Source organism: Sorex araneus (assembly GCF_027595985.1).
Source record: "Sorex araneus isolate mSorAra2 chromosome X unlocalized genomic scaffold, mSorAra2.pri SUPER_X_unloc_9, whole genome shotgun sequence".
NCBI classification, from domain to species: domain Eukaryota; kingdom Metazoa; phylum Chordata; class Mammalia; order Eulipotyphla; family Soricidae; genus Sorex; species Sorex araneus.
The window spans coordinates 101,809-122,314 of record NW_026570969.1 but is presented as its reverse complement, the minus strand read 5'-3'; the positions used below and the strand labels follow the sequence as shown (position 1 = coordinate 122,314).

At 57.0% G+C, this 20,506-nt stretch overlaps 1 protein-coding gene across 1 annotated transcript; it reads left to right on the top strand.

The window, feature by feature from the left end:
- The first annotated feature begins 2,083 nt into the window (after positions 1–2,083).
- On the top strand, positions 2,084–17,911 carry GYG2 (glycogenin 2). The gene is given in 10 exon segments (XM_055123636.1): positions 2,084–2,323; positions 4,177–4,261; positions 6,260–6,401; positions 9,103–9,277; positions 10,688–10,850; positions 12,495–12,621; positions 13,276–13,504; positions 15,552–15,788; positions 17,544–17,624; positions 17,626–17,911. Coding segments are annotated over 9 exon segments (1,245 nt in total). The 5' UTR covers positions 2,084–2,323; positions 4,177–4,254; the 3' UTR covers positions 17,710–17,911.
- The last annotated feature ends 2,595 nt before the right edge of the window (positions 17,912–20,506 follow it).

Genomic DNA, 20,506 nt, shown 5'->3' with positions numbered 1-20,506 from the left:
TTCTGTCTGTCTCTCTGTAACTTTCTCTCTCCCCTTCTCTGTCTCTGTCTCTCTCTCTTTGTCTCTGTCTCTCTCTGTCTCCCTCCCTCTCTCTCTTTCTCTCTGTTTTTCTGTCTCTGTCTCTCTGTAACTTTCTCTCTCCCCTTCTCTCTGTCTCTGTCTCTCCCCCTCTCTTTGTCGCTGTCTCTCTGTCTCCCTCTCTCTCTCTCTCTCTTTTTCTGTCTCTGTCTCTCTGTAACTTTCTCTCTCCCCTTCTCCCTGTCTCTGTCTCTCTCCCTCTCTCTGTCTCTGTCTCTGTCTCTCTCCTCCCCGCCTCACATGAGCCCCCCGGGGGGGGGGCCCAGCACCATCAAGGGGACCCTCGAGTTTGCATAGTCACTCATGAGTGTGTGTGTGTGTGTGTGTGTGTCCTTGTATCTTTGTGGGTCTCTTTCTCTCTGACCATATTGTACAGCCCCGCTGGGCCGAGGTCCCGGATGCGAATCCAGCGGGCACTGAGTCCGTCAAAGTCAAGGGGTTGGCTTGGGGTCTGCCCTTTTGTTGTGCCTCGGACCTGGGCCCCCCTCCAGGGGCCAGCAAGGGTGCCAAGGCCCGGGGGTGGCTGATTTTCTTCATCTGCACACATCACCCCGGCGGACACGCAATCTCGCAACACACTCACAGACGCAAACCAGTGCCCCGGGCCGCCGCCAAGGCTGGGCCCTTCATGCCAGGTTCACTGGCCCACACACGTGTTCACGTGTGGCCCTGGGCTGAGTATGAACAGGCCCCCGGGGTCTCGTGTTCCTTGGCAGAGCCGCCCCGTCAGACACGCAGGGACACTCAGAGGTGTGGCCGCTCACGAGCTTGCTCACGGGGTCATGGGCTGACTCACGCATTCATTCATGGTGGATGCACTATTCCATGCATTAAATCCACCCACTCCCGCATTCATTCATTCATGGTGGACGCTCTGTCCTAGACATTCAACCCACCGACCCACTCATGCATTCATTCATTCATGGTGGACACACTATCCTAGACATTGAATCCATCCACTCATGCATTCATTCATTCATGGTGGACGCACTGTCCTAGACATTCAACCCACCCACTCACTTACGCATTCATTCATTCATTCATGGTGGACGCACTATCCAGTACACTGAATCCATCCACTCATGCATTCATTCATGGTGGATGCACTATTCCATGCATTAAACCCACCCACTCACGCCTTCATTCATTCATGGTGGATGCCCTGTCCTAGACATTCAACCCACCCACCCACTCATGCATTCATTCATTCACAGTAGACGCACTATCTTATACACTCAACCCACCCACTCACTCATGCATTCATTCATTCATGGTGGATGCCCTGTCCTAGACATTCAACCCACCCACTCACTCGCGCCTTCACTCACGGTCGATGCGCTATCGTTTGCCTTCTAACCCACCCACTCCCTCGCATCCACCCCTGGTCTTCGTCTTCTCCTACGCATTAATTTTATTTTATTTGGGGGAGGGGGATTGAGGACACACCAGCGGTTCGCAGGGTGGGCCCCTGCCCTGCGCTCAGGGTGGCTGCGTCTTAGGTGCCCAGCTCCGTCTGCGCCAAGGGCCTCCCGCTCCCCCCCCCTAATTTCTCAGACCCTTCTTTTCCTTCCCTGTCCCCCTCCTCCCCGGTCCCATTCTCCCTGCTCCCTTCTTTACGCACCGCTTGATCCGTGCACGGATGCGCTCGCGCCTCTGCGTTTCTCCGCGCGTGGCCCGGTGGTCACAGCCAGGGGCCTGGGCCTGCTGGACACCGGGGCAGGGCACGCTGCAGCCCTGGTCCAGGCCTCCCAGCCTCGCTCTCGGCGCGCGCGCCTGCATCTCCCCCACCACCACCGCGCGTCGTCCTGGGGCGCACGCGCGCGTGTCCCGGTTCTGCCTCTCTGCGCGCCGGGTAGAAGCTGCCCAGCGTGGCCACCGTCGGGGCCAGCGCCTGGCCAGGCAAACATGGACTTTGAGGGCGGCGGGAGTCCAGGGTGAAGGTCCAAACCGGGCGCGCTGCGAGCGCGCGCGCGCGGGGCTGGCTGGCGAGGGGCGGCGGGGCGCAGGGTCCGGCGCGCGCCCCAGCCGCACGGTCCGGCCTTTCCGGCCCGCGGCCAGCCCAGGGGTGGCCCCGGTGTCCAGCGGCGCCCGGCAGCGGGCGGCCCGGCCTTCCGGCCCGCGGCCAATCCCGCGCCGGCTGTGCCACGCCCCGCCCGGCTCCAGGCCGCTGGCGCGCGCGCGCGGGGGACACGGGGGGACAGGCCTGTGCGCGCCGGACGCGGCCGGACGCTGGACCCCGCGAGAGGTACGGGGCGGGGGGCGCGGGCCGCTCTGCCGGGGGCTGCGGGGGACACGGGGGCCCCTTCCCCCAAGGTCTCCGCCCCGCCGCGCCCCCGGGGGCGGCCACAAGGCTTGTCCAAGCGCGCGGGAGGCGCCTGGGACAGGGAAGGGGGCGGGGCGGCTGCTGCCCAGCTCTGCGGGACGTGAAGGGGCGTGGACGGGGCCTGGGTCCGGCCACTGGCAGGCCCGGGGTGGGCTGGGCCGGGGGCGCGCGCAGGGGTGCTAGGGGCGCAAGCGCCAGGGGGGTATGTGGGATCGGAGGGGATAGGGCTGAGGTTGTCCTGCCAGGCCTCAAGTCCGGGTTGGTGAGGAGGAGAAGGAGGAGAGGGGGAGGAAGAGGAAGGTGAGGTGGAGAAATGGGGAGGGGGGAGGGGGAGGAGGAAGAGGGGCGCTGGAGGTCTCAAGGACTCTTCTGGGCGGTAAGAGGAAGGCAGGGCTCAGAATGGGTATAAAGGGACAGGCCAGGAGGAGGGGGAGAGGAGGAGGAGGAGGAAGAAGAGGAGGAGGAGGAGAGGAGGAGGAGGAGGAGGAGGAGGAGGAGAAGAAGAAGAAGAAGAAGAAGAAGAAGAAGAAGAAGAAGAAGAAGAAGAAGAAGAAGAAGAAGAAGAAGAAGAAGAAGAAGAAGAAGAAGAAGGAGGAGGAGGAGGAGGAGGAGGAGAAGGAGGAAGAGAGAAAAGAAGAAAAAGTTGGGGAGGAGGAGGAAGAGGAAGAAGGTGAGGAGGAGAATAGGAGGAAGAAGATGAAGAAGGAGGAGGAGGAGGAGGACGAGGAGGAGAAGAAAGAAGAAGAAGAAGAGGAAGAAGAAGAAGAAGAAGAAAAAGAAGAAGAAGGAGGAGGAGGAGGAGAGAAAAGAAGAAAAAGTTGAGGAGGAGGAGGAGGAGAGAAAAGAAGAAAAAGTTGGGGAGGAGGAGAATAGGAGGAAGAAGATGAAGGAGGAGGAGGAGGAGGAGGAGGAGGAGAAATAAGAAGAAGAAGAAGAGGAAGAAGAAGGAGGAGGAGAAGAAGAAGATAAAGGAGAAGAAGAAGATGATGATGATGATGATGATGATGATGGAGGAGGAGGAACAGGAGGATGAGGAGGGGTAGGAGTAGGAAATGGGGGTGGAGAGGAGGAAGAAGAGGAGGAAAAAAGGAAGAGGAGGAAGAGGAAGATGAGGAGAAACAGGAAACGTAGGAGGAAGAGAGAGAGAGAAGGAAGAAAAGGAAGTTGAGGAGGGGGAAGAGGAGGAGGAAGGGCAGGAAGAGAAGGAGGAAGAGGAGGAGAAGGAAAGGGGAGGAACTGGAGGAGGAAGAACAGGAGGAGGAAGGGGAAGGAAGTGGAGGAGGAGGAGGAGGAGGAACAGGAGGACGAGGAGGGGTAGGAGGAGGAAATGGGGGTGGAGAGGAGGGAGAAGAGAAGGAAAAGAGGAAGAGGTGGAAGAGGAAGAGGAGGAGGAACAGGAAATGTAGGAGGAAGAGAGAGAGGAGCAAGAAAAGGAAGTTGAGGAGGGGGAAGAGGAGGAGGAAGGGCAGGAAGAGAAGGAGGAAGAGGAGGAGAAGGAAAGGGGAGCAAGAGGAGGAGGAGGAAGAGGAGGAGGAAAAGGAAGAGGAGGAGGAAGGGGAAGGAAGTGGAGGAGGAGGAGGAGGAGGAGGAGGAAGGGGAAGGAAGTGGAGGAGGAGGAGGAGGAGGAGGAGGAAGGGTGGGGGCGTGGGCAGGGCAGGTGGGCAGCAGCTGATGTCCGAGCAGGGCAGCCAGGGAGAGGTTCTGGGTTCTGGGGCGTCCAGCGGGCACTGCCCACCGGCCACCGTGTCTGGAAAACGCCCCCCTGTGTCCCGCAGCCTCGGACGCCTTCTTGGAGCCCGTGTGTGGCCGGAGCGGGCGGTGGCCGGAGCCCCCGGGGCCCAGCTCGGCAGACCATGGCTGGTGAGTTTGCACGGGGCCTGGACACGCGTGGGGAGGCCCCCCCCCCCGCTCCCCCGGGGACGCCCAGCTTCCCAGAAACGCCCCCAAACGCCCCCTGGGGGTGAACCCGCACACTCACCGCCCAGAACATGGACAAGCCCCCGGGCAGCTGCCCGGCTCCCACACTGACCCCGGGGCCCTCCCTGACCTTGTCCGTCCACCTGTCATGTCCTGCCGGGCTCCTCCGAGAACCTCATGTCCCTGATTGTCACGGCCGTCCCGTGGCTCATCGATGGGCTCGAGCGGGCGCCAGTCACGTCTCCACGGTGAGACTTGTCGTGACTGTGTTTGGCATCTCGGAGACGCCACGGGGAGCTTGCCAGGCTCTGCCGTGCGGGCGGGAGACTCTCGGGAGCTTGCCGGGCTCTCCGAGAGGGACGGAGGAGTCGAACCCGGGTCAGCCACGTGCAAGGCAAACGCCCTCCCCGCTGTGCTATGGCTCCAGTCCGTGTCTGTGTGTACATGGAGATATCTATTTGTGTCTCTGTCTGGGTTTCTTTGTGTGCACGTGTGTGTACGTGCCTGTGCTGTGTGTCTCTGTGTGCCTGTGGGTGCCTGTCTAGGTATGTATGTATGTCTTTGTAACTGTCTTGTGTGTGCACGTGTGTGCGTGCATGTTTCTGTCTTTACGTATATATGTATCGATCCGTGTTTATATCTCTGTGTATTTGTATGTCTGTGAGTACGCATGCGTTTGGTGTATGTGCTTGATGTGTACATGTCTCTGTGAAAGGGAAACTGTCACTGTCACTGTCACTGCCGTCCCGTGGCTCTGTGCTCAGGGCTGACTCCTGGCTCTGTGCTCAGGGCTGACTCCTGGCTCTGTGCTCAGGGCTGACTCCTGGCTCTGTGCTCAGGGCTGACTCCCGGCTCTGTGCTCAGGACTCTCTTCTGGCTCTGTGCTCAGGGCTGACTCCTGGCTCTGTGCTCAGGGCTGACTCCTGGCTCTGTGCTCACGGCTCACTCCCGGTGTGCTCTGGTATTAACTCCTGGCAGTGCTCGGGTGACCTGAAGCTGTGCCGAGGATTAAACCCATCCTGTGTCCTCCCCGCTGTGCTGCCGCTGCAGCTCGTCATGCCAAACGCTGTCGCTGTTCTCGGCTGTTCGACGGCCGCCAAGTGCAGGAGGAGTCGGGTCCCGGCCGTCTGGGCTCTCGTTTGTCTGCGGCTGCACGTCTGCTGCTGTGTCCCGCGCATGGGCAGCCCAGCACCCTCACAAGTACCCTGAGCCCCCGCAGGAGTCCAACCCGAGCACAGAGCCGGGAGTCAGCCATGAGCACAGAGCCAGGAGTCAGCCCTGAGCACAGAGCCAGGAGTCAGCCCTAAGCACATGAGCAAGGCCCTGAGCACAGAGCCGTGAGTCAGCTCTAAGCACAGAGCCAGGAGTCATTTGTGAGCACAGAGCTGGGAGTCAGCCCTGAGCATAATAGAGCCAAGAGTCAGTCCCTAGCACAGGAGTCATCCCTGGGCACAGGGCCAGGAGTTATGCATGAGCACACAGCTGGGAGTCAGCCCTGAGCACAGAGCCGGGAGTCAGCCCTGAGCATTCAACCAGGAGTGAGGCCTGTGCACAGAGCAAGAAGTGAGCCCTGAGCACAGAGCCAGGAGTCAGTCATGAGCACAGAGCTAGGAGTCAGCCCTGAGCACAGAGCCAGGAATCAGCCCTAGACCACAGACCAGAGAGTCAGCCCTGAGCACAGAGCCAGGAGTCAGTCCTGAGCACAGAGCCAGGAGTGAGCCCTGAGCACATGAGCCAGGAGTGAGCCCTGAGCACATGAGCCATGAGTCAGCCCTGAGCACAGAGCTGTGAGTCAGCCCTGCGGGACTCAGCCTGAGCACAGACCCAGGAGTCCACCCTGAGCACAGACCCAGGAGTCCACCCCGAGCACTACCGCATGAGCAGCGCCGTGCGTGCCGCCCGTGCCCGCGGCCTCACGTGTCACGTGTGGCGTGTCTGCAGTGTGTGACCAGGCGTTCGTGACCTTCGCCGGGGGCCCCGCGTCCTGCCAGGGGGCCCTGGTGCTGGCTCAGTCTCTGCGGACCCACGGGACGGCCCGGAAGCTGGTGGTGCTCGCGGCCCCGCAGGTCTCCGAGCGGCTGAGGTAAGGCCCTGGGGCCCGCGCGTCCTTCCCCGTCCCGGGACACGCGTGGGGCCTGGCTCCCGCGCCCGCCCTCCCCGGGGGCCACGCGTGTGTCGTCCACGTCCCCCCGAGGAGGCGCCTCCGGGCCCTGGGGTGCTCGGACTGAGTTTTTTTCCCAATTGGCCCAGGGCCTCAGGAAGTGGACGCGGGTGCGAGGGCCGGTCGCTTGGGGGTTCGGAGGGGCGAGTGGGTGGGTCTGAGCTGACCACGGGGCACGGGGCGGGCAGGGGGGACGGCGGGACGGGGGGAGGCTCAGCGTCGGCAAAGCTCGCACCCGTGTCCTTCGGGGAAGGGCGGGTGGGGGACTCCGGGAAAAGGGTCCGAGTCTCTCCCTGGACACAAGGTTGGTCTTGGAAGATATTGTGATGCCAGGGCCAGAGAGAGACAGAGACAGAGAGACAGAGACAGAGACAGAGAGACAGAGACAGAGTGAGACAGAGACAGAGAGACAGAGACAGACAGAAACAGAGAGAGACAGAGACAGAGACAGAGAGACAGAGACAGAGGGAGAAAAGGAGACAGAGAGGGAGAGACACAGAGAGATGGAGGGAGAAACAGAGACACAGAGATGGAGGAGAGAGAGGAACAGAGAGACAGAGGGAGAGAGAGACAGAGACACAGCCAGAGACCGAGATTGGGAAAGAGGGAGAGAAAGAGAGAGGGAGAGGGAGAGGCAGACAGAAACAAAGGGAGAGACACAGAGATGGAGAGGAGAGAGACAGGAACAGAGAGACAGAGGAAGAGAGAGACAGAGAAAGAGACAGAGGGAGAGAGACAGAGAGAGGAAGGGAGAGACAGAGACACAGAGATGGAGGAGAGAGAGAACAGATAGAGGGAGAGAGACAGAGACAGAGATTGGGAAAGAGGGAGAGAAAGAGAGAGGGAGACAGAGACAGACAAATGGAGAGACACAGAGATGGAGAGGAGAGAGACAGGAACAGAGAGAGACAGAAAGAGAGACAGAGAGAGGAAGGGAGACACAGAGATGGAGGAGAGAGAGAACAGATAGACAGACGGAGAGAGACAGAGACAGAAAGAGACTGAGATTGGGAAAGAGGGAGAGAAAGAGAGAGGGAGAGGGAGAGACAGAGAAAGAAAGGGAGAGACACAGAGATGGAGAGGAGAGAGACAGGAACAGAGAGACAGAGGAAGAGAGACAGAGACAGGGAGAGAGACAAGAGAGGGAGAGAGAGACAGAAACAAAGGGAGACACAGAGATGGAGAGAGATGAACGGAGAGGGAGGGAGAGAAGGGGGACAGAGAGACGGGGAGGGATGGAGAGGGAGAGAGAGACAGAGAAGGGAGAGAGAAAGGGATGGGACAGAGACAGGGAGAGTTAGAGAGACTGAGAGAGACAGATGAGAGAGACAGGGAGAGTTAGAGAGACAGAGATGGGAGAGAGACAGAGATGGGAGAGATATAGAGAGATGGAGATAGAGACAGAGATGAGAGAGAGACAGAGATGAGAGAGAGACAGGGAGAGTTAGAGAGATGGAGAGAGAAGAGATGGGATAGAGAGACAGGGAGAGTTAGACAGAGAGAGATAGAGACAGGAGAGAGACAGAGATGGGAGAGAGACAGGGAGAGTTAGAGAGACTGAGAGAGAGACAGAAACAGGAGAGAGAGACAGAGACGGGAGAGAGACACAGTTAGAGAGATGGAGAGAGAGACAGAGACAGGAGAGAGACAGAGATGGGAGAGAGACATTGAGAGTTAGAGAGTCTGAGAGAGAGACAGAGACAGGAGAGAGTAACAGAGACGGGAGGGAGACACAGAGAGAGGGAGAGAGAGAGACAGAGAGAGCAGACATCAGGGTCCCCTCCCTGCACGAAACCCACCCGATTCCCTTCCCGGGAATCCCCTCTGGTCCCCTGGGCCCCGCCAGGAGTGAGCACTGAGCCAGGAGTCAGCCCTGAGCATCGCCGGGTGTCACCTCCAAACCAAAAAAAGGAAAAAAAAATCAAGAACCAAAACCCACGGACTTCGCACTACCGAGTCTGGGGCCGGAGGGACAGCCCAGCGGGGAGGGCGTTGGCCTGGCACGCGGCCGACCCGGGTTCGAGTCCCGGCATCCCAGAGGGTCCCCTGAGCCCTGCCAGGGGCGACCCCCGAGCACAGAGCCGGGAGGGACCCGAAAAGCAAATAAATAAATAAAAGTTAAATTAAATTAAATTAAATCAAATCAATTTAAATCAAATCAATTTAAATAAAATAAATTTGAATAAAATCAATTTAAATAAAATAAATTAAAATAAAACCAATTTAAATAAAATTGATTTAGATAAAATAAATTTAAATAAAATTAATTTAAATAAAATTAATTAGAATAAAATAAAATTAATTAAAATTAAAAACCTGCCACCGTGTCTCTCCTGCACCTTGTACCTTCCAGTCCATCATTTTGGCGTGGGGCCACTCCCGGCGGTGCCCAGGGCTGACCTCTGGCCCTGCGGTCAGCGGTCACTCCTGGCCGGGGGATGACCCTCGGGGGTGCCGGGACTCCGACCCAGGTCGGCCCCAAGAACGAAAGATCGAAGAAACAAAGAGTCGAGGAAATTCCGAGATTGGGGCAGGGTGGACGTGGGCATCTGGGCGTCCCCCCGCTGACCCCGATGATCTGTCCACTGCCCGGCCCCCCCTCCCTACCTCCCCCGGCCCCCAGGCGCGTGCTGGCACGCGTGTTCGACGAGGTGGTGCGTGTGGACCTCAGACACGGGCCCGAGTACGTGCAGGACGCACTGGCCACCCGGCCCGAGCTGGACGCCGCCCTGGGCCGGCTGCACTGCTGGACGCTGACCAGCTACAGCAAGGCCGTCTTCCTGGGCCCCGACACCATGGTGAGTGGGTGTGGCCACACGACACGCCACAACACGCATCTGGGGGGGTGGGGGGTGGGCAGGAGGTGACCCCCCCTCCCACCCCAGGGGACACCCAAGGGTCCACCCACTGCAGGAGACCAGCCCCGCACACCCGGGCGGGGGCAGCGCCCCCTGTGGGAGAGAGGGAGGGAACTACACACACACACACACACACACAAACACAGATTCACAGTCAGACACAAACACTCACACACATTCACACAGTCACACAGACACTCACATCAAATTGACACACTCACACTCTCACATTCACAGTCACACACTCACAGACACCCACACTTGCAGACACACACACTTGCAGACACACACACTCACTCACATTCACACATAGACTCACAGTCGGACACAAACACACACACATTTACACAGTCACACATACACTCACATCACAGACACACTCACACCAGATTGACACACTCACACTCTTGCATTCACACAGTCACACACTCACAGACACACACACTTGCAGATACACACACTTACAGACACACACACACTCACATTCACACATAGACTCACAGTTGGACACAAACACACACACATTCACACAGGCACACAGACACTCACATCAGGGACACACTCACACCAGATTGACACACTCACACTCTCGCATTCACAAAGTCACACACTCACACTCACAGACACACACACTTGCAGACACACACACACTCCTCACATTCCCGCATAGACTCACAGTCGGACACAAACACTCACACACACATTCACACAGTCACACATACACTCACATCACAGACACACTCACACCAGATTGACACACTCACACTCTTGCATTCACAGTCACACACTCACACTCACAGACACACACACTTGCAGACACACACACTCCTCACATTCACACATAGAGTCATAGTCAGACAGAGTCACACACGCATTGACACAGTCACACATACACTCATATCAGAGACACACCCACACCAGATTGACACACTCACACTCTCACGTTCACACAGTCACACACTCACACTCACAGACAAACACACAGACACACACACTCACAAACACACACACATTCACAGCCGGGGAGGGTACCGGATTTGCACACGGCCAACCCGGGTTCCATCCCAGGCATCCCTGAGGGTCCGCCGGGGTCCCATCAGGTTGGTCTCCGGAGCACCGTCCAGGAGTCAGCCTTGAGCACAGAGCTGGAGTCAGCCTGGCACACACTCGGGAGTGATCCATGAGCACAGAGCCAGGAGTGAGCCCTGAGCACAGAGCTGGGAGTCAGCCCTGAGCACAGAGCCAGGAGTCAGCCCTGAGCACAGAGCTGGGAGTCATCCCTGAGCACAGAGCTGGGAGTCCGCCCCGAGCACAGACCCAGGGAGTGTCCGTGTGTCCGCCCGCCCACAGGTGCTGGCCGGCGTGGACGAGCTGTTCGAGCGGGCGGAGCTGTCGGCGGCCCCGGAGCCCGGCTGGCCCGACTGGTTCAGCAGCGCCGTCTTCGTCTTCCGCCCGTCCCTGCACACCCACCGGGAGCTGCTGCGGCTCGCGGCCCTCGGGGGCAGCCTGGACGGTAGGTGGGGGCACAAGACCCCCCCCCGCCCCGCCCGGCTCCTTCCCGACTCCTCCCTCCCTCCTCCTTCCCTCCTCCTTCCCTCCTTCCTTCCTCCCTCCCTTTCTTCCTTCCTCCTTCCTTCCTTCCTCTTCCTCCTTCCTTCCTCCCTTCGTTCCTCCTTCCTCCTTCCTTCCTCCCTTCATTCCTCCTTCCTTCCTCCCTTCGTTCCTCCTTCCTCCTTCCTTCCTCCTTCCTTCCTCCCTTCATTCCTCCTTCCTTCCTCCCTTCCTTCCTTCTTCCTTCCTTCCTTTCTTCCTCCCTTCCTTACTTCCTCCCTGCTTCCTTCCTTCCTTTCTCCGTCCTTTCTTCCTTCCTTTCTCCCTCCTTTCTTCCTTCCTTATTTCCTTCGTCCTTCCTTCCTTCCTCCCTCCTTCCTTCCTACCTTCCTCCCTCCTTCCACCTTCCTTTCTTGCTTCCTTCCCTCCTTCCTTCCTTCTTCCTTCCTTATTTCCTTCCTGCTTCCTTACTTCCTACTTCCTTCCTTCTATCTTTCCCTCCTACCTTCCTCCCTCCTTCCTTCCTTTCTTCCTTATTTCCTTCCTCCCCTCTTACTTCCTCCTTCCTTCTTCCTTACTTCCTACCTTCCTCCCTCCTTTCTTTCCTTCCTCCTTCCTTTTTCCTTCCTTCCTTATTTCCTTCCTCCTTCCTTCCTTCTTTATTTCCTTCCTCCTTCCTTCCTTCCTCCTTCCTTCATTTCATCCTTCCTACCTTCCTCCCTCCTTCCTTCCTTCCTCCTTTTCTTGCTTCCTTCTTTCCTTCCTCTTTCCTTCCTTCTTCCTTCCTTTCTAACTTCCTTCCTCCTTCCTTACTTCCTACTTCCTTCAATCATTCTTTCCTTCCTACCTCCTTCCTCCCTTCCTTCCTTCCTTCCTTCCTTCCTCTTTCCTGCCTCCTTCCTTCCTTCTTTCCTTCCTCTTTCCTTCCTTCTCCCTTCCTTTCTAACTTCCTCCCTCCTTTCTTACTTCCTACTTCCTTCCTTCGTTCTTTCCTTCCTACCTACCTCCCTCCTTCCTTCCTTCCTTTCTTCCTTTCGCCTTTCTTCTTTCTTTCCTTCTTTTCTCCCTTCCTCTTCTTCCCTTCCTTTCATCCTTCTTTTTTCTCCCTTCTTTTTTTTTCCTTCCTTCCTATCATCTTTTTTCCTTCCTTTCTTCCTCCTTTCCTCCCTTCCTTCCATCCTCCATTCCTTCTTCCTTTCTCCCTCCCTCCTTTCCTCCCTTTCTTCCTTCTGTTTCTCCCTACCTTCCTTCCCTTCCTTCCTTCTCACTTCCATATTTCCGGCTACCTTCTTCTGCCTCCCTTTTTTTTTTTTTTTGCTTCTTGGGTCCCACCCGGCGATGCTCAGGGCTTCCTCCTGGCTCTGCGCTCAGGACTGCCCCCCAGTGGCCCTCAGGGGTGTGTGCAAGACGGCCAGTGCCCTTCCCTCCCGCTGTTCAGTGCTCAGGAGTCTGCAGCGACTGTCCTGTGTCCCTCTCAGGCTGGCCCTGGGCAGGGGGCCTGGTGCACACACGTCCTCGGGGTCCTGCAGCCCTCTCGCTTGCTTGCCCCCCCCCCGGCGGGCGAGAGCGTCCGGCGGGCGCTGACTCGGCCGGGCCCCTCCCCCAGGCTCGGAGCAAGGCATCCTGAACAGCTTCTTCAGCAGCTGGCCCACGGCCGACCTGCGCACCCGCCTGCCCTTCACCTACAACCTCAGCACGGGTGCCAGCTACACCTACGGACCCGCCTTCCTGCAGTAAGCCGCCGGCACCGGGAACTCGCATGCTCAGTGCTCACTCGCTCCGTCCCGCCCCGAGAGCCCTTTGTGCTCCCTCCCCGGGACCCTGTGGGCTGCCCCGGCTTCTCTGAGCCTTGAGGGCTTCCTATGACTTCAGGCAGAGGAACTGTGACCAGCCCCCGGTGGCGTCCAACAGAGATTCTGAGACTGGACTCAGGGCTGGAGCGATAGCACAGCAGGGAGGGTGTTTGCCTTGCATGCAGCCGACCCAGGTTCGATTCCTCCGCCCCTCTCGGAGAGCACCCGGCAAGCTCCCGAGAGTCTCCCGCCCGCACGGCAGAGCCTGGCAAGCTCCCCGTGGCGTCTTCGAGATGCCAAACACAGTCACGACAAGTCTCACCATGGAAACGTGACTGGCGCCCGCTCGAGCCCATCGATGAGCAATGGGCCAACAGCGCTACAGACGCTAATATTCACTTTAACCTTATGCACGTGGACAGCGCGAGATTCAAGCCGACAGCCCCTCACCGTCCGGGCCACGGGGCTGCTCCTCTCAAGTGCTCTTGGAGGGGCCATCGGGGACGTCCACAGTGGGGGGGGGCGGACTCGGGGTCTTTGGGCGGGGGGCATCTCGCTGCCCCTAAGACGGATCCCGGTGCTTCTCCCTCGCAGGTTCGGCTCGGCCGCCAAGGTGGTCCGCTTCTCGGGTCCGGCGAAGCCGTGGCACTACAAGTACGACCCGCAGACGGGCGCGGTGTGGACGGCCGGGTCGGGCCCCGTGGACCCCCCGCAGCGCAAATTCCTGCAGGCCTGGTGGCGGCTGTTTCACCGCCGCGTGCTGCCGCTCTACGGGGCCGTGGCCGAGCACTGGCCGGAGGAGCCGCCGTCTGCGGGATACACTGTGAGTGGCTCCGGGAGCGACACCCCCCCACGGGGTCACTGTGATGTGATGGGCGGTGCAGGGCAGCTCTGCCGGTTCCTGCTCCCGTCACAGTGGACACGAGGAACTGGGCAGCGGAGGGACGGCCACGCTGGGCAGGGCTGGCGGCTGGGCTCAGTGACCGCGTGTTGAGGACGTGAAATGGCCGGGTCAGGACCCAGAGGCCAGGGTCACACACACCCATCAGCACCAACAACAACAAAGTGTTTCTGGGCACGGCTGGGCTTATGGAAGCCGCGTGCGGTCGAGACGCCAGCACTGAGGTCATGGAGGGCGGGAGACCCCAGAGACGGAGGGGAGTGGGCAGAGGCCCCAGGACGAGGGGGCCGGGGCCACGGAGGGGACCCCGGGATGCTGGGGAAAAGGGACTGGACGCCACTGAGGGCGTTGGGGTCTCTGGGACTCGGCTGTGGGTGACTTTGTGAGTGGGACAGGGGATGGAGGAAGTGAAAGGAGGAGGGAGGGAGGGAGGGAAGGAAGGAAGGAAGGAAGGAAGGAAGGAAGGAAGGAAGGAAGGAAGGAAGGAAGGAAGGAAGGAAGGAAGGAAGGAAGAAGAAAGGAAGGAAGGAAAGGAAGGAAGGAAGGAAGAAGAAAGGAAGGAAGGAAAGGAAGGAAGGAAGGAAGGAAGGAAGGAAGGGAAAAAGGGAGGGAGGAAGGAAGTAAAGAATGAGAAAGGGAGAAAGGAGGTAAGGAAGGAAGGAGGAAAGAAAAGGAAGAAAGAAACAGAGAGGGAGGAACGAAGGAAGGAATGAAGGAACAAAGGAAGGAAGAAGGGAGGAAGGAAGGAAGGAAGGAAGGAAGGAAGGAAGGAAGGAAGGAAGGAAGGAGAAAGGGAAGAAGGAAAGGAGGGAGGGAGGAGGAAGGGAGGGAGAGGAAAAAGAATGAAAGAAGAAAATGTAATGAATGAGGAGGAAGGAAGGAGGCATGAAGAAAGAGAAAAGGAAGGAGAAAGGAAGGAAGGAAAGGAAAAAAGCAAACCAAAGGGAAAGAATGAGGAGGAAGAAGGGAGGGAGGAAGGAAGGAAAGAGAAGGAAGGAAGTGATGGAGGTAAGAAGGAAGGAAGGAGGGAAGGAATAAAGTAGAAGGAAGGGAGGGAGGGAAACAGAGAAAGAGGGAAGAAAGGGAGGAAGGCAGGAAGGAAAGGAAGGAGGGAAGGGAGGGACAGAAGAAGGAGAAGGTAGGGATAGAGGAAGGAAGGGAAAATGGAGGGAGGAAGGAAAGAAGGAGAAGGAAGGAAGTGATGGAGGTAAGAAGGAATAAGGAAAGGGATAAAATGGAAGGAAGGGAGGAAGGAAGGAAGGAAGGAAGGGAGGGAGGGAGGGAGGGAGGAAGGAAGGAAGGAAGGAAGGAAGGAAGGAAGGAAGGAAGGAAGGAAGGAAGGAAGGGAAAGAGTAAAGGAAGGAAGGGAAACAGGATGAAGTAAAGGAGGGAGGAAGGGATGGACAGAGGAAGGAAGGAGAAGGTAGGGAGGGAGGAAGAAACACAATGATAAAGGTAAAAAGGAAGGAATAAGGGAAGGAGGGAAGGAAGAAAATGGAAGGAAGGAATGGAGGGAAAGAGAGAAAGAGGGAAGAAAGGAAAGAAGGGAGACAGGAAGGAAGGGAGGAAGGGATGGACAGAGGAAGGAGAAGGTAGGGAGGGAGGAAAGAAGGGAAAATGGAGGGAGGAAGGAAGGAAAGAGAAGGAAGGAAAGAACGGAGGTAAAAAGGGATAAGGGAAGGAGTGAAGGGATAAAATGGAAGGAAGGGAGAGAAAGGGAAGAAAGGAAGGATGGGAAACAGGAAGAAGGAAAGAAGGAAAGAAGTAAGGGAGGGAGGAAGGGACGGACGGAGGAAGGAAGGAGGAGGGAGGGAGGGAGGAAGGAGGGAGGAAGAGGAGCTATGAACCCACTTTCCGGGGCATTGAATGCCCTAGTTTCCGGGGCTGCCGAAGGCTGAGAGGAAATGGTGTCGGGCGCCTGGACGGTGGTGGCCAGGCCCGGTCACTTGCGTGTCCACCCCTCTCGCAGGCTCCCTCCGGCCACCCTGAGGCGCAGGCTGCGGGCCGGGCCCCCGGCACGGGGACAGTGCCGGGTGCAGACGCCGCCGTGGGGCCCAGCCAGCCGTGGGCGGGTCACGAGTGCTCGGAGCAGCTGAGAGTGGAGGAGGAGGAGGAGGAGGACGAGGAGGATGAGGAGGAGGAAGACGAGGAGGAGGAGGAGGGGGAAGAGGGGGCGCCGGCCTCGCCGGGACACTCGGAGGAGGACGTGAGTAGCTCGAGAGCACGCCCGGGAGAGGAAGTTGTCTCTCTGGCTGTGTGTCTCTTTATCTCTCTCTTCTGTCTCTCTCTGTCTCTTCTCTGTCTCTTTATCTCTGTCTCTCTGTCTCTGTCTCTCTGTCCCTCTCTTTCTCCTTCTGTCTCTCTCTTTCTCATCTCTCTCTCTGTCACTCTCTCTCTGTGTCTCTCAGTCATCTCTGTCTTTCTTTTTCTCTCTGTCTCTTGTGTCTCTGTCTGTCTCTGTCTCTATCTTTCCCTGTCTTTCTCTGTGTGTCTCTCTGTGTCTATCTTTCTCTGTATTTCTCTCTGTCTCTTCTCTGTCTCTTGATCTCTCTGTCTCCCTGACTCTGTGTCTCTCTTTATCTCTATCTTTCTGTCTCTCTCTCTTCTCTCTATCTCTTTATCTCTGTTGCTTTGTCTCTCTGTCTCTCTGTCCCTCTCTTTCTCCCTCTGTCTCTCTCTTTCTGTATCTCTCTATCTCTGTCATTCTCTCTGTCTCTCACTCATATCTGTCTTTCCCATTTTCTCTTTCTTCCTTTTTCTTTCTATCTCTTATTGTGTCTCTCTGTCTCTGTCTCTATCTTCCCCTCTGTCTCTCTCTGCGTCTGTCTTTGTCTGTGTGTCTCTCTTTGTCTATCTTTCTCTGTGTCTCTCTCTGTCTCTTTATCTCTGTGTCTCTCTGACTCTGTGTCTCTGTTTATCTCTCTGTCCCTCTCTGTCTCTTTATCTCTGTCTCTCTCTGTCTCTGTCTCTCTATCACTGTGTCTCTGTTTATCTTTCTATCTCATTCTCTGTCTCTTTGTCTCTGTCTCTCTGTCCCTCTCTTTCTCCCTCTGTCTCTCTCTTTCTGTATCTCTCTATCTCTGTCATTCTCTCTGTCTCTCACTCACATCTGTCTTTCCCATTTTCTCTTTCTTTCTATCTCTTATTGTGTCTCTGTCTCTATCTTTCCCTCTGTCTCTCTCTGTCTGTCTCTTTGTCTCTGTGTCTCTCTTTGTCTATCTTTCTCTGTGTCTCTCTGTTCTTTATCTCTGTGTCTCTCTGACTCTGTGTCTCTGTTTATCTCTCTGTCACTCTCTGTCTCTTTATCTCTGTCTCTGTCTCTCTATCACTGTGTCTGTGTGTTTATCTTTCTGTCTCTCTGTGTCTTTATCTCTCTCTCTGTCTCTGTCTCTCTGTCCCTCTCTTTCTCCTCTGTCTCTCTCTTTCTGTGTCTATCTCTGTCATTCTGTCTCTCACTCACATCTGTCTTTCCCATTTTCTCTTTTCTTTCTTTTTCTTTCTATCTCTTATTGTGTCTCTCTCTGTCTCTGTCATCTTTCCCTCTGTCTCTCTCTGTGTCTCTCTCTTTGTCTCTGTGTCTCTCTCTGTCTCTCCTCTCTGTCAGTCTCTCTGACAGTGACAGTGATTAATAATAAACAGGAAACACAGACTTTTTTAAAAGTCTGCAAGGGGCTGGAGTGAGAGCACAGCGGGGAGGGCGTTTGCCTTGCACGCGGCCAATCCGGGTTCGAGTCCCAGCATCCCATAGGGCCCCCCCGAGCACTGCCAGGAGTCATTCCCGAGTGCAGAGCCGGGAGTCAGCCCTGAGCATCGCCGGGTGGGACCAAAAAGCAAAGGCAAGAGTGTTGCAAACAGGGACTTAAGCCCCAAGTGGTCTCTCTGTGGGCCGGGTTCGAGCTGAGAAGAGTCTCACCCCGGGGCCCAGCGACTGACCCCGGCCCCGTGTGCCGTGTCTGTGCAGGTCCTGCTGGCCGTGTCCGTCTCCGAGATCTCCATCCAGGACAGGACGCGGCGGCCCCCGAGCCCCCGGCAGGGACGCCGGGGAGTGGGAGGAGGGACACATCGACTACATGGGCCGGGACGCCTTCGCCCACATCCAGGAGAAGCTGGACCGCTTCCTGCACTAGGGACAGACGCTTCCTGCACTAAGGACAGACGCTTCCTGCATAGGGACAGACACTTCCTGCATAGGGACAGACGCTTCCTGCATAGGGACAGACGCTTCCTGCACTAAGGACAGACGCTTCCTGCATAGGGACAGACACTTCCTGCATAGGGACAGACGCTTCCTGCATAGGGACAGACACTTCCTGCATAGGGACAGACGCTTCCTGCCGCATAGGGACAGACGCTTCCTGCATAGGGGACAGACGCTTCTGCGCTAGGGACAGACGCCGCCCTGCCATGGACCCCCCGGCCCCCAAGGCCCCCGGCCCCCCGGACCCCGGACCCCCGGACCCCCGGACCCCCAGCCCTGCCTCCCGGGACAAGGATGAAGGGATGCCCGGATGCTCCGGTTTCGTGCCTTCTGGACGCTGAGCCAGTGCTCGTGCCTCACCCACATACAGCAAGGACGCCAGGGCCGGGGTCCCTCTTTCTCGTCTTTCTTCTTTCTTCCTTTCTTTCTTTCTTTCTTTCTTTCTTTCTTTCTTTCTTTCTTTCTTTCTTTCTTTCTTCCTTTCTTTCTTTCTTTCTTCCTTTCTTCCTTCCCTCCTTCCTTCCTTTTCTCCTTCCTTCCTTCCTTCCTTCCTTCCTTTCTTTCTTTCTTTTCTTTCTTTCTTTCTTTCTTTCTTTCTTTCTTTCTTTCTTTCTTTCTTTCTTTCTTTCTTTCTTCCTTCCTTCCTTTCTTCCTTTTGTTCTTTCTTTCTCTCTTTCTTCCTTTCTTCCTTCCTTTCTAGCTTCCTTCCTTCCTGTCTTCCTTCCTTCCCTCCTTCCTTCCTTTCTTCCTTCCCTCCTTCCTTCCTTTCTTTCTTTCTTTCTTCCTTTCTTCCTTCCTTTCTCTCTCTTTCTTTCTTCCTTTGTTCCTTCCTTCCTTTCTTCCTTTTGTTCTTTCTTTCTTTCTCTCTCCCTTCCTTCCTTCCTTTCTTTCTTTCTTTCTTTCTTTCTTTCTTTCTTTCTTTCTTTCTTTCTTTCTTCCTTCCTTCCTTCTTTCCTTTCTAGATTTCTTCCTTCCTGTCTTCCTTCCTTCCTACCATCCTTCCTTTCTTTCTACCGTCCTTTCTTCCTTTTTTCTTCCTTCCTTCCTTCCTTCCTTCCTTCCTTCCTTCCTTCCTTTCTTTCTTTCTTTCTTTCTTTCTTTCTTTCTTTCTTTCTTTCTTTTCTTTCTTTCTTTCTTTCTTTCTTTCCTTCCTTCTTCCTTTCTCCCTTTCTCCCTTTCTTTCTCCCACCCGGCGATGCTCAGGGCTTCCTCCTCTCTCTGCACTCAGGACTCACTCCTGGTGGTGCTCGGGGGACCCTATGGGTTGCCGGGACTCAAACCCGGGTCAGCCGCGTGCCAGGCCAACGCCCTCCCTGCTGTGCTGTCACTCCCGTGGGGAGGGTGTTGGCGTTGCTCGTAGCAACCTGGGTGCCATCTTTGGTACCCAGGACCCCCTCCGGGAGGGATTCTGGAGCACAGAGCCAGGAGGGAGCCCTGAGCACCCCCGTACCCCAAACAAGAAACAAGCCAGGGAGGGGAAGAGCCTTTCCCGGGGACTCTGCCCCCGACGTCCCTGCACTCCCCCCCCCTCCTCGTGCCTTCTACCCTCTGCGGGTCACCGTGTCCACGGCAAGGAGCAACCCGGAGTCAAGCTCCCTGTTCTCTCGCCTTGGTTCCTCCCGGTGCTAACAAATTAGTCGCTGCATTGGGGACGGGGTGGGGCCCTGGGGTGGGAGACTGTGACCCCAGCTTGGTCCCACGTCCTGGAGCAACTCGGGGAGAAAACGTCTCCTCTGGGACACTCGTGTGTTGGCAGCTGAGGTGCTTCTCCTTCTGTGGCCCCGGACGCAGACTGCCAGCCACAGGGCCTTTGCACGGCCCCCGCTGCGTTCACAGCAAACCCCCGTGAGAGCTTCACTCTTGCAAAGAAGAGTCAAGCCCGCCCATATGTGTGGGCAGGGGGCTTCCTGAGACCCTCCCCCCACCCGCCCTCCTCCTCCCCACCAGTGGCGTGTCACTACCTCAGTTCTGAACCTTCCGGATGTGGGAGCCTCTGGTTCCCGAAGCCATTTCCGCTGTAGTTTGGGCCCGGTTCTGCTGCATGGATGAGAGTGGACACTGGGGCCCCCCCAGCATGGCTGCTCCTGCCCAGCCCGGGAGAGACGCGGCCGCATGGTGCAGGGACACGGGACCGAGAAGCTAAGGGACACGGAGCAGCCCCGAGGGGGACGGATGGAGCGATTGTTTCCTGCATCGATGCTTTTTTTTTTTTTTTTTTGGTCATACTCGGCGATGCTCAGGGGTCCCTCCTGGCTCTGCACTCAGGAGTGACTCCTGGCAGTGCTCGGGGGACCCTACGGGATGTCGGGACTCGGACCCGGGGCTGGCAGGCCAAGAAGCATGCGTGATGCTGTCTTTGGTTGCATGAGTTTGTACGAGGGGCGGTGGGTGGGGTGGAAGGTTCTGGATTGTTTTCCACGTGATGGTGGAAGGTTGCAGGTTTGCTTGTTGGTGTGTTTTTTTTTGTTCCTCTGCATGATCGTCCCAGCGTGGCCGTGAAGGGTCTGGGAGAAGGGCCGGGTACATACGTGCATGAGGACACGGGCGTGACGCTCGGAGAAAGTGGGCGTGAAAACTCGCACTTGGGCAGAAATGGCGTTTGATTGATGTGGGCGGCTACTTTTACCCTTTCGGCAACTCACAGTGCTCATTTCAGAGACGCGTTTGCCTGGCACACAGCTAATGGGGGGCTGCACCCCTGACGGTGTGTTTGGATACCCAGGTCT